The sequence below is a fragment of the Phlebotomus papatasi genome, chromosome 3, assembly GCF_024763615.1.
Source record: "Phlebotomus papatasi isolate M1 chromosome 3, Ppap_2.1, whole genome shotgun sequence".
NCBI lineage: Eukaryota > Metazoa > Arthropoda > Insecta > Diptera > Psychodidae > Phlebotomus > Phlebotomus papatasi.
Genome location: NC_077224.1, coordinates 88,126,318 through 88,139,511, shown reverse-complemented (window position 1 = coordinate 88,139,511; position 13,194 = coordinate 88,126,318). Strand labels below are relative to the sequence as shown.

General features: G+C 37.2%; 1 protein-coding gene across 13 annotated transcripts in view; it reads right to left on the bottom strand.

Moving 5' to 3' along the window:
• LOC129806243 (thioester-containing protein 1 allele R1-like) overlaps nucleotides 1-13,194 on the bottom strand; it is a 41,719-nt gene that overhangs the window by 16,200 nt on the left and 12,325 nt on the right. For 6 of the 13 annotated variants that reach the window (XM_055854683.1, XM_055854685.1, XM_055854694.1 and 3 more), the window contains exons 3-4: nucleotides 10,167-11,795; nucleotides 10,056-10,101 (exon numbers count right to left, since the gene is read on the bottom strand). In XM_055854683.1, coding sequence (XP_055710658.1) covers nucleotides 10,056-10,101; nucleotides 10,167-11,795 — 1,675 coding nt within the window. Of the gene's footprint in view, nucleotides 1-862; nucleotides 1,059-1,670; nucleotides 1,882-2,216; nucleotides 2,386-3,853; nucleotides 4,056-6,189; nucleotides 6,383-6,541; nucleotides 6,708-6,917; nucleotides 7,114-10,055; nucleotides 10,102-10,166; nucleotides 11,796-13,194 lie in introns of all 13 variants that reach the window. The other 7 variants (XM_055854695.1, XM_055854688.1, XM_055854687.1 and 4 more) reach the window with 7 other exon arrangements.

The window sequence follows — 13,194 nt, the reverse complement described above, 5'->3', positions numbered from 1 at the left end:
GAACTCAAGACACAAGACATATACATATTCCCTCTTTTTAGCAATAACCTTCACATGACCTTCCTAAAGGGGAATTCTGTAATAGTATGACAATGTCGTATGACAAATTCTCGAGGTAAAATTCGGAATCAGGACTACATTAAAGGCCAGTGAGCAGCTAGTGACCACTGAAAGGAGCTCCATGAAGCTTTTAGTAACTGATATGAGTCAGATTTGCAACTGTAACTTCCGAATTTACCACATAAAAAATTGAATTTGTCATATGACATTGTCATACTGTTACAGAATTCCCCTACTGGTTTGAAAAATTCCTCTGATTAAGGGTTAAGCCCTACAATAAAAGAAGGCTTACCTTAAAAATTCATTGGATATTTCAAACCAAGCCAATTGATAAATATGACCTTGTAAAAAATATTAAAAGTTCGAAAAGAGAGTATCAGCGCTCAAGCGGCAAATACGTGCACTTGTATTTCGAACTTTCAGTGGATCATCGAATAAGTTATACACAGCTCTCTCTGATATCCGGCTGACGGGGGGACAAAGTGACATTTGAGTTTTTTTAATATGGTCAACGGTTTTTCTATTTTACGCTGTCGGAATTTATTTTCTGCCGAAAAGCAACAGAATTTTCTGTCTGGTGCGCTATGTTTCATTTTGTACTTCAAAAAATTTTTTGAATTCATCAACCGTGAGTGTTTGACAGCTGTCAGCCGAATATCGAAGTGCCGAATATCGGAGAGAGCTGTGTAATTTCTTTTTAAAGGTCAACTTGAAGGTTATTACTGAACATAACCCATTTTTAAATCGATACTTAACCTTAAAAACATGGACTTTGAGGTTAACAAAAAGAAATCAGACAAACCCATTATCTTCTGACTCCTCCCATATCCAAGTTTCGGGGAATTCTTTTCTGATTTTTGGGGGTTCAACAAAAGCATCCCCAATTAGTTCTGGAGCGCCCACATCTTCATGTCTAGCAACACTAGCAATAGGAGCTATAGCATCAAATTCAGATATGGCCTCTAGAGCAATACTATCCTCTACGTAGAAATGATGTACTAGAATACAATAAGTAAAAACGGCAAAAGAAATTGATGATAGGGCTTCATGGTAGTTTAAAAAAACATAAAAAAGAAAAAATCAGGGGTGACATGATAACTTCTTTTCGATAGTATCGACTGTCGATTCTGAAAAATTTAAACGATAATGGTACTTTTTACAGTAAATACAAATTTTTATTAGCAGTCACATTTTATCAGGAATATCACAATAAATGGCCTACCAATGTGTAAAAAATCATCATTCACTTAATAACAAGATACAAATTTATCGATACTAACGATTCGATAGTATCGAAAAGTTATCATTCCACCCCAGGGTTGGACTGACAACTTTCGATACTATCGAATCTATAGTATCGATAAATCTATATTTGTTAGATTTAATGAATGGTGACTTTTCAAGAATTATTTAACCATTTATTGTACCATTTTTTGATGAATGTGACTATTGATAAATTTTTATACGAGTTACAATTGCAATATCTCATTATGCAATAGCAAATACCAATTGAAAGAATTCCCCGATAAACCGGTATTTAAAATAGGATGCATTATGACCATTTTGTTAGCCCTTTTCTTAATAATTACATTCAAGGTAATAAAACCAACCCATTGTCCTCAATATCTTCCCAAATCCAATTTTCAGGGAATTCTTTTCGAATTTTTGGAGGTTCAATAAAACTTCTTGCGCCTACACCAGGCGCAGCAGCCATTTGTATTCCTGGTGGTGGTTGTCCCGGAATGCCCGGTAAACCTCGAGGAAGCATCGGAAGCATAGGTAAAAAGACTGGACCTCCATATCCGTAATAGGGCATAAATCCTAGAATATTAGTGTATAATTTTGTTGGAAGAGTTTATGAATTTAATGCTGTAGGAATAAAAACAATTCCAGAGGATTTTGAATAATTAGTTTGTTCGTCTGTATCTTGCAGGATTAGAGGTCAAACGTTCAAAGATATCGACATAGAGTCTTCAACGACACCCCTTTGAGTTATTTAGAATCTTCAGAATACCTGTAGTTTGTTCAAAATGGAGTATGTTTATGAAATACCCTGAATTTCATGCTGAAACCCAAATAACAGAAAACGAATACCCATTCATAAAGCTTTGCTTTTCTGTGCTTTAAGTTTAGCAATAAGAAAATCTCAGACAAACCCATTATCTTCCATATTTTCCCAAATCCAAGTTTCGGGAAAAACTTTTCGGATTCTTGAAGGACTAACAAAACGTCTTGCACCTAAACCAGGCGCAGCAGCAGATGCTACCGGTGATGGTACGCCCCCAATTCTTGGCATAGGCAGAGCAACTGGATAATCTCTAAATCCTGGAATGTTGGTAAATAAGTTCGTTGGAAGATTTTCTGATATTTGACAGCTTTGAGTAAATCAAAATAGTTTCAGAGGCCAAATGGTCGGAGATATCGACTTAAAGTTTTCGGTGGCACCTCTTTAAGCTAATTGTGGAAACTCAACTAATACCTTAATGGCTCCGTTCTGTAATAACCTTTCGAAGTGACAAAGCCACTCCAAAGCCAAAGCCAAACCTATTCGAAAATCTATCGAAAGCCTAAAGTGCAAGTTCACGTAGTCGCCGCTTTAGCGCTGATTGTTCTGTCATTTCGAATTTCGATATTTATAATACTTAGAATTAGAAGTGAATTTTGTGTAGTTTTGTGGAATTTCAGGATAGCAGAACGTTTGAATTGCACTTTCATTAAAATGTTTCTTTTCATGAACTTGTGCACTTTTGTGTAACTTGTCGGTTTAAATATTCGAACTTCCAACGGATTTTTAGGTAAGTTCTCTCTGATATACCTTTGAATCGGTAAAGGAAAAACCTCAACCGGAGAGACCTCTCAAATCGGGAAGGTTATTACTGAACAAGAGGAATCAGGATTGGGATGTACTACTACCACTCAGATTATCGTTTTCCAACTGACATTAACATTTAGCACTAAACCTACCAAGACCCGGTCAAATTGACCGGTTTAAAATTAACATATTTTTGAGTGTTTAAATTTTAATTTTTTCCTCTTTTCTAACATAAATTTGTTGAGAATTCTACCCTATCGCGGTTAGTCATTTGACCGAAGAACGACCAAAAACGGTCGGTAGGTTTAGTATTAATCACGGAAGACTCTTGGTCCGATATAACAGGACATGCACGAAAAGACTGAATCACTCTTGATTTTCACAATTGTATTTTCTACTCTACGGAATAGTAGGGTACAAAGTAGATCATAAAATTGTTAAAATCAAGAGAAGTTCAGTGTTTCCGTCCACCTCCCGTTATCTGATCATTCTATTTTATTCTTGATCTACTGTAGATGCACATGACTTGGCCCTTCGTGGGTGACTTTGACTCCCTACTGTTCGTAAGCTTTTCTTTAATTCTATAAGAACGGTCCTAACCGATCAGACATGGTAGATTATATCGGTAAAGACCATCCTTAAATGCTAGAATTAAAGAAAAGCTTACGAAGAGGAGGGCTCAAAGTCATCCACGGAGGACAAACTCACCTGCTTCTATGTTACCTGTAAAAGGTTCTGTTTGTAAAGCCTAGCCAGTTCCTCTAAACCAAATAAAATGTGCACGATCTTTGTAAAGTGTTGAAGAAATCGGAAAATTTTGGAATAGAAAGAGTTTTCAGTATACTAACAACCAAGAATTTCTAAATGAAGTGTGATTATGAAATATCCTTCATGCCGAATCTTAAACAACAGAAAACAGTACCCTTGCTCATACCTAAGCTTAACTTGTCTACGCTTTAAATAACAAAATCCCAAACAAACCTATTATCATCAAAATCCTCCCAAATCCAAGTTTCAGGAAATTCTTTTCGGATTTTTGGAGGTTCAATAAAACCACCTCCGCCTGCTGTAGAAGCAGCAGTAGATGGTATTGCTTCTGATGGTGGTCCTGCAAAACCCGCGAAGGGTAGACCATCATCCGCAACAGCTAGATGTAGATAAGCTCCATAATAGGGCACAAATGCTGAAATTTTGGTAAATAGTTTCGTTTGAGGCTTGGTTTGAAGAGTTTCTGATACATTGACGCTTTTTCCAAATCAAAACGACTCCAGGAAAGAGAATTTTAAATGATCAGTTTGTTCGTCTGTTTGTTACTGGGTTAGATGCCAAACAGTCAGGGATTATCTACCTAGAGAACTGAACCACGACCTTTACCAGAACATTGATCTTTCTCTCCTTCATCTGATATTCTCAAGATGACATTAAGATCTGATCATTCTTTATTCTCAATTTACCTAAGTCCCTGTCCGTTATGTCCTTGACACACTTAGGACTTAAGCCGAGAGATGGCTAAGTAAGTGGAAAATGAAAGAATTGTGTTTTAAACATTATTTGAAATATAATTACTTTAAGCCGTCTCTCGGCTAATCCTCAAGTCTGTCAAGGCCCTAAAGCCTGAAAGCCTTTAAGCCTGAAAACCTCCAGATCAAGAATCTGGAATAGTGTTCTATTATAGAAAATGTTCGTTTCTGCAATTACGTAAAAAAAAGAAGTAATAGTACCGTCCCGATAATGGCGTTAAATTTTGTAAGCCAAGAACGTTGATAAATGGAAGAAAGGGAAGAAAAAGTCCCCACCTCTAGAAGAAACTCCATGTCCGTTAGCAGTCAATCGTCGACAATCCAAAGGAAGTGGGGAATCTTTCCGGTCAACAAGGACAAAGGAAGGAGTGGGAGTTTCTAGAGCAGAGGTGTGCAAAAACCGTTGAAACCGAATTAACGTCAAAATAAGTTTGTTATAGTAGCGTTTTGACCATTGATGTACATGTTTAATTTGACGTTTATTTGGTTTCAACTGTTCTTGCACGCCTCTGTTCTAGAGGATCTTTACTGTCCAGCTGCGAAGTATATCGCAGGTGTTCGAAAGGTGTTCGAGAATTGTGCTAAAGAGGCGATTTTTCATCTTAAACCTATAATTCATGCGAGCATCTTGTACGAACCGAGTGATTTCAAGCAGGATAGTCGCTGAAGATCTAATCAAGATTACAAAGTTTAACAAGGAACGATTTTATAAGGATCTGTCTTAGTCGATTGAGAATAATCTGAGAGATAACGTTCAGACTCCTCTTCATAGAAGAAAGGACTAAACTCTTCTATGTATTGCTCCCAGGAAAAATAGAAAGCAGGAGCAGAGAAGGAAGAGGGTATATATCCCGTATTCCTGAACTGAGAATTGTAATGGTAAATTTGTGATTAGGCGATAACGAATGGATTTTACGTAAGATGGATAACGGGAGGCAGAACTCTCGTCGCTAATCGGTCTATCTTCTGCAGCAATGAGGGAGCTTGCAGAAAGCGTGGTGGGGAAAGCCGAGCTTAGTCGTCCGACTAAATTATCCGTTTTCAAAGCTGTGATCCTTGCTATTCTCACGTATGGTCATGAGATTTGGGTAATGACCGACAGTATAAGATCGCGAGTACAAGCTGCAAAGATGAGGTACCTCCGGGCGGTTAAGGCTATCTTATCTTCTGAGTCCTCCTGTGTTTGTCAGATCTGAATCTTAGTAACAAAAAAAACTACGACAAGAGTTTGTAGCATGAAGATTTTTTGGCTTGCTAAACCAAATATTTCGTTTCCGTACATCTGGCTCACAATGACTTTTGTTTTGTAAACATATTTTTGGAATTTCAATCAGAGTGAGGAAGATCTAGACCTAGTCATCTCGCTCACTCTTATGGAAAATTGTGAAACATGTTTATAAATGAGTTATTGTGCGCTGGGCATAACGAAAACAGTTTTGAATTACATTAGATATTAGAATAATGTCAAGACATTACTTCCCACGGTTTTCAAGGTTTCTGCTTCAAATCATTGGTTCTATATTGAATTGATTGAAAAGTGTTTCCGGTCAGTAACGCTATGCAGTCATCATTAGTCAATTCCGATTTTGAGATTCGTTATTGCCAATCTAATTATCTGACGATCAGTAGATCATAAGAAAAGATAAGAACACACTAACTAGTTTCGACCCGTTTACGAATCGGTATGGAAAAAGAGAAGGTTAGGATTTTGAAATAGTTTCCAATCATGCTCTCCAAAGCCAAATACATGAAAAGAGTTGCGTGAAAAATTGCGTATTAGAAATTTCTAGGACAAACCCTTTATCAACGAGATCATCCCAGATCCAGGTTTCTGGGAATTCTTTCCGGATCTTTGGTGGTTCAACAGATTTGCTTGCAATGCTTTCAGCAGCAACCATTGGTCGCATTAAAGGATTAACTCCAGCGGCTAAGCTAACTGGTTGAGGACCACCGGATATTCTATTAGCGAAGTAATATACAGGATATCGTTCTAAAAATTGAAAATTTTGTATCATTTTGTAGAATTATTATATAGAGCCATGATAAATGTTACAGACATTTGCGATCATCAAGCCAGCCAAATGATTCTTATTAATTTCTTTCGAAACACAAAATAAAAGACATTCAATCAACTTCTGTTTCAACCAACCCATTTTCAAGGTAATTTTCCCAGATCCAGACGTCGGGAAATTCTTTTCTTATTTTCGGAGAAGTTACCAAACTTCTCTGAGCATCATCAGCTGCTGGTACTTTGTGAAAAGAGCTAGCTTTGTGTCTTAAGCCAGTTCGTCTAAACCACATTAAACGTGCCCGACCTTTGCAACATGTTAAAGAAACAAGAAAGTTTTGAAAGAATCATCAGAATACCGACAGCCCAGGTACTTCGAAATGAAGTGTGATTATGAAATACCTTAAATTTCATGCCGAAACAAATATTACAGATAACAGTTACCCATACTTTAGCCCTTACTAATGCTTTGCTTGACTGTGCTTTAAGTTTATCAACAAGAAAATCTCAGACAAACCCATTATCATCTAAATCCTCCCACATCCAAGTTTCGGGAAATTCTTTTCGAATACTTCGGGGTTCCACAAAGGCACCACCCCCAAATCCTCCTGCAGAGCCTTTAGCTGGCATAGCCAAGGGCACACCAGGAAGAGCATCAGCGACAGCAAATCTAATATTTCCTTGTCCAGTACGCAGAAAAACAGGAAAAAATGCTAAAAGAGGAGCGAGTTTTTCTTTCAGATTACAAAAGAAAATGTCTTAAGAGGTTGCGGGAAGGTTTTGATAAAAAAATCTGAATTTTCGAAACATGCTTAGCATTCCGAAAAAAAGAAAATCAGAGATAATTATCCTTAAACTTCGTGCAAATTGCTTTACGAACCCATTGTCATAATTTTCCTCCCATAACCAAGTCTCTGGGAAACCTTTTCTTGTAGTTGAAATATAAAATCTCTTTTTAATCCGCTCCGTTAGTCCAGATCGGATTTTTTTGCTTCGAGATTTCACCCTCCCTCCAACCTTTGACCCACGACAACACATCCCTGTTTCTAAGACAGAGAGTATAGAATTCAAAACACAAATTCAATTTCAGATTTGAATTCAATCAAAACAAAGTCAAAACTTTTCCTATTAAAATCTAATTCTAAGAAATTAAAAACAAAATCAAACTGAATTCAAAGCAAAATAAAATCCAATTCAAATCGCATTCGAAACAAATTCAAATACAAATATTCAAATAAAAATCTAAATTAAATTCGGATATTCAAATTGAATTTAAATATAAATAGAAGAAAAAAGTCAAGGGGTGACTAAGTGGGCATTTAAGTAAACCAGAGAGTGGCAAGAGCGGCAAAGATTGCCTCTCTCTTTATAGAGAGCGACTGGCATCGTCAATCCCTCATAGGGAACGATAGGGTTACAGATTCCTCCATAGAGAGCGACAGGAGTTAGCAATCACTCCATAAAGAGCGAGAGAGAGAGATTTCTAGAGAGATTTTCCATAGAGAGACAGATTTTCTGGGAATTTCTCGAGGAACCAGGAGAAATCTTCTGACCAACTTGGGTATTTCGGATGTTCTTGACAAAATACAGAAGAAAGTCCCAGTAGATCAGTGAATTCCTGGAGGAACCAGGAGAAATTTTCTGACCAACTTAGGTATTTTGGGTGTTGTTGATAAAATACAAAAGAAAATCCCAGAAGATCTGTGATTTCCTGGAGGAATCAGGAGAAATCTTCTGACCAAATCGGGTATTTTGGGTGTTCTTGACAAGATGCAGAAGAAAATCGCAGAAGATCTGTGAATTCCTGAAAGAACCAGAAGAAATCTTCTGACCAACTTGAGTATTTGGGATGTTTTCGACAAAATACAGAAGAAAATCCCAGAAGATCTATGATTTCCCTGGAGAGATCAAGAGAAATCTTCTGACCAACTTGAGTATTTTGGGTGTTCTTGACAAAATACAGAAGAAAATCCCAGAAGATCTGTGAATTCCTAGAGGAACCAGGAGAAATCTTCTGACCAACTTGGGTATTTCGGATGTTCTTGACAAAATACAGAAGAAAGTCCCAGTAGATCAGTGAATTCCTGGAGGAACCAGGAGAAATTTTCTGACCAACTTAGGTATTTTGGGTGTTGTTGATAAAATACAAAAGAAAATCCCAGAAGATCTGTGATTTCCTGGAGGAATCAGGAGAAATCTTCTGACCAAATCGGGTATTTTGGGTGTTCTTGACAAGATGCAGAAGAAAATCGCAGAAGATCTGTGAATTCCTGAAAGAACCAGAAGAAATCTTCTGACCAACTTGAGTATTTGGGATGTTTTCGACAAAATACAGAAGAAAATCCCAGAAGATCTATGATTTCCCTGGAGAGATCAAGAGAAATCTTCTGACCAACTTGAGTATTTTGGGTGTTCTTGACAAAATACAGAAGAAAATCCCAGAAGATCTGTGAATTCCTAGAGGAACCAGGAGAAATCTTCTGACCGACTTGGGTATTTTGGGTGTTTTTGACAAAATACAGAAGAAAATCTCAGATCTGTGAATTCTGGAGGAACCGGGAGAAATCTTCTGACCAACTTGGGTGTTTTGGGTGCTGTTGATAAAATACAGAAGAAAATCCCAGAAGATCTGTGAATTCCTGGAGAAATCAAGAGAAATCTTCTGACCAACTTGGGTATTTTGGGTGTTCTTGACAAAATACAGAAGAAAATCCAAGAAGATCTGTGATTTCCTGGAGGAACCAGGAGAAATCCTCTTACTAACTTGGGTATTTTGGGTGTTCTTGACAAAATACAGAAGAAAATCCCAGAAGATCTGTGAATTCCTGGAGGAACCAGGAGAAATCTTCTGACCAATTTGGGTATTTTGGGTGTTCTTGACAAAATACAGAAGAAAATCCCAGAAGATCAGTGAATTCCTGGAGGAACCAGGAGAAATCTTCTGACCAACTTGGGTATTTTGGGTGTTCTTGACAAAATACAAAAGAAAATCCAAGAAGATCTGTGAATTCCTGGAGAAACCAGGAGAAATCTTCTGACCAAATTGGGTATTTTGGGTGTTGTTGACAAAATACAGAAGAAAATCCCAGAAGATCTGTGATTTCCTGGAGGAACCAGGAGAAATCTTCTGACCAACTTAGGTATTTTGGGTGTTCTTGACAAAAAACAAAAAAAATCCCAGAAGATCTGTGAATTCCTGGAGAAATCACGAGAAATCTTCTGACCAACTTGGGTATTTTGGGTCTTCTTGACAAAATACAGAAGAAAATCCCAGAAGATTTGTGAATTCCTGGAGGAACCAGGAGAAATCTTCTGACTATAAACACACTGAACAATTTTCTTCAATAATGAAACTTTTATATCAATAAATCTTTTCAATGTGAAGGCAATCCTTGTCAATATTGGATATTGAAAAGAAATATTGCAATAAATCTTGTCTAGTGTATAGCCAGCTTAAGAGATTGCCAAGTTCTCCATAGAGACCGGCAGGGATTCGCTCCATAAAGAGCGGCAGGGATTCGCTCCGTAAAGAGCGGCAGGGATTCCTACTCTCTCCATAGAGAATGGCGAGAGGACGCAAATTGTGTAAATCTCGAATGCCACAATTAGTCACCCCTTGGAAACACCTAAGTTTTAAAAAGAATCTTGTACTTACGCCTAGCCTCCTCTTTAGCATTGGTCAGGAGAACAGCTCCGGAATCCTATAAAACGCAAACATAGCGTAAACTTCCGGCCTTAAAAAAAACATAAACCGAAAAAAACTCACACTAAAGTCTCTCCAAGAAGCGAAACTCCAAGGATAAAATGATCTCTTTCTCCTGAAGACGGGATAGTTACGTGGATACCAGGTCTCTTGCTGATAATTCCGAAGGTCATTGAAGATGTCATCCTTGGACAGATCATTTCCAGATTTCAGCAGGAGCACACTCTGGTCAACACCAAGGAGTCCAACAAAGGAATTCGGCTTGGTGTTAACAGTCAAGGAGATGTCATCTCCAGGACCAGCTTGAAGTTTATCCAGTTCTAATTTGACAAAGTTCTGGAAGCTTGATCGGAACTTGATAGGTTGCCTATCAGAAACGATTTCTCCGTCGGGACGAACAAAGTACACTACAAGTGCAGCTTCCGGAACCATAGCAAAGCTGGCAAGGAACTTGAAGGTATGAGAAGTCCTAGAGGGTACTTCGACAGTTTTCGATACGATAATGTCTCCTCTGCCTATAATTTGGTACGTAAAATGGGTCATAGGTTCTGTAGAGTCAACCTGAACTGAGATTTCGCGGTTAACTTCGGGTTCGGGGGTATTGATGGTTGTCTTGAGGAAGGTATTGCTATCTGAACTAACAGATGGGGTATACCCAAGGTAACCATCGGTATCCAAATATGTGGCAACCATATCGATGTTTGATACATTCGTAGGAATTGCCACATTGATCTTAGCCATTCCATTTTCATCAAGATAAACGGTTGAGTTTACGGTATCACTACGGAATCCAGATGGATCGTTGAAGTTGTTGGTCTGTCTAATGTAGACGGGGTTGTTCTTATCAGTTACAGGGGTTCCATCCCTATGAGCAACCTTAACGCGAACGGTAAACGGAAGACCAGCCTTGAATCTATCCGATGACTTGATAAGCTCAACTTCATATCTAGTTCGATAGAGGGTTACAGTTTTCGAAGTGTTCTGCTTTCGGTTGGTCAGTTCCTCTTCAACAACAGCCTCTACTGTTATATCCCTCTGCCAGTCCTCCTTGAACTTCAGCTCTTCCTGAATATCAAATTCAACCGAAGCCTTCCCATCGAGTTTAGCTACTTTCCTCGAAATTAAATCCGATACAAAAGGTTGGTAGGATCCAAAGAACCTAGGATACACCGAAATTGTTGCTTCACCCTTAACTGGCTTTCCGTACGTATACTTTGACCTAACCGTAAACCTAAGCTTGCCATCTTTGAAAGTAGCAAACTTAGGAGTATCAATCGTAACTTCAAACTTCGGCAGAACATATTCAGCAACTTCAACGGTTTTCGTAAATTTCTGACCCATAACATTAACCTGGATGGTCCAATCTCCCAAAACCGGAAGATCCGATAACTGAAGTTCATTAGAATAAACACCTTTAACTGGTTCTGCATCTAACCACTGCTTAATTCTGTTCTGTTTGGCATCCATAATATAGATCTGCATTTTGTTTTTAACTTGAACAGGCTTCAAATTAGCATCTAAAAGAACTACTCGGAACCTAACTTTGTCCCCAGGTTTGTACACAGCTTTATCTGTCTGAATGTAACCTGAGAAGCTTTTGGTGTTAGCTGCAATTGACGTGAAGTTCTTGAAGATAATTCCCGAAAGACCTTCTGCAGTCAAATTGTACTGCCCAGGTTCAATATTGCCAATCTATGCATGGGGAAGAATAAATACAAGAACAAATTGAAGACAAAGAAATACTTCAAATTAGATTAGATTAGATAGATTAGACAGGGGGATCAGATAGGCTCTTTAGGAATGGAGATAGTATACCTGAAAACCTCTACAATCTATTTGAATTACAGAATCATATTGACGTCCACACTTCTGAGGGTTTCTACGGTCTGTTTTCTGTTTGGAATTTAATGACAATATCTTCAAATCATTGCCACAATGTTTTAAATTTCCTAAAATTGATCTCATGCTACAAATTTAAATTAATTTTCCTGTCACTAAAACGTTTTTGAAAAATATTAAATCAATCCCACAAAGTCAAATATCAATACCACAATAACCTGAAATCGATTTTAAAATATACTAAAACCAATGGCATTTTTTTCACTATTCGTCTATTTAAAAACATTCGTAATACATAATAAAATCAATCCCATAAAGCCAAGAAGCAATACCATATCAATGCTAGACTGGTATTAAAATCAATACCACAATCCCAAGATCGATATGTAAACATAAAAAACAAGAATGCTAAAATCTTTTAAGAACTACTTCTTTGTAACAAAAATATTCCAAAGAGACTTTAAAAAATCAATCCCACAGAGCTAAGAATCAATACAACTACTTTCTAATATTGATTGATCTTAAAACATGCTAAAAATAATCCTAACGTCTATTAAATCAATTTCTCCGTCGCAATAAAACTTTTAAAGCAATATAAAATCAATCCCAAAAAGTCAACAATAAATACCATAAAGTTATAAAAATCAATTTGGCAAAGTTTTAAAGTCAATCGTACAAAATGTACTAAAATTTAAAGCCATAGTGTCTCAGAATTCATACCGCAGCAACACCCTAAAATTAATCCTTGAATCGATCCCACTGAGTCAAGAATCAATACCACAATGACATGAAAACGATCTCTAGATACACTAAAACCAAACCCAATATCCTTTAAAAACTATTTCTGAGTTCCAAAAATGCTGCTGTCTGTTTTAAAAACGTTCCTAAAATATAATAAAAATCAATCCCACAAACCCAAGAATTAATACCATATCATTGATAAACTTTTCTGAAATGAATACCACAATATTCTGAAATCGATCTTGAAAGATACTAAAAACAATCCCAAAATATTCTAAAATCAATTTGTCGGTCCCAAAAATGATCGTACAACATTAGGTGACCAATCCCACAAAGCCAAAGAATCAATATCATAATGTTCTGGAAATTGATGCTGATATATTATAAAACCTATAAAACTAATCGCATAATGGACTAAATCTCAATGCCATACCGTAGCAGTGATAGTAATACTTTAAAATCAATCCCACAATGTTTAATGTTGTTTGGTATTAATTCCACGATATTAATA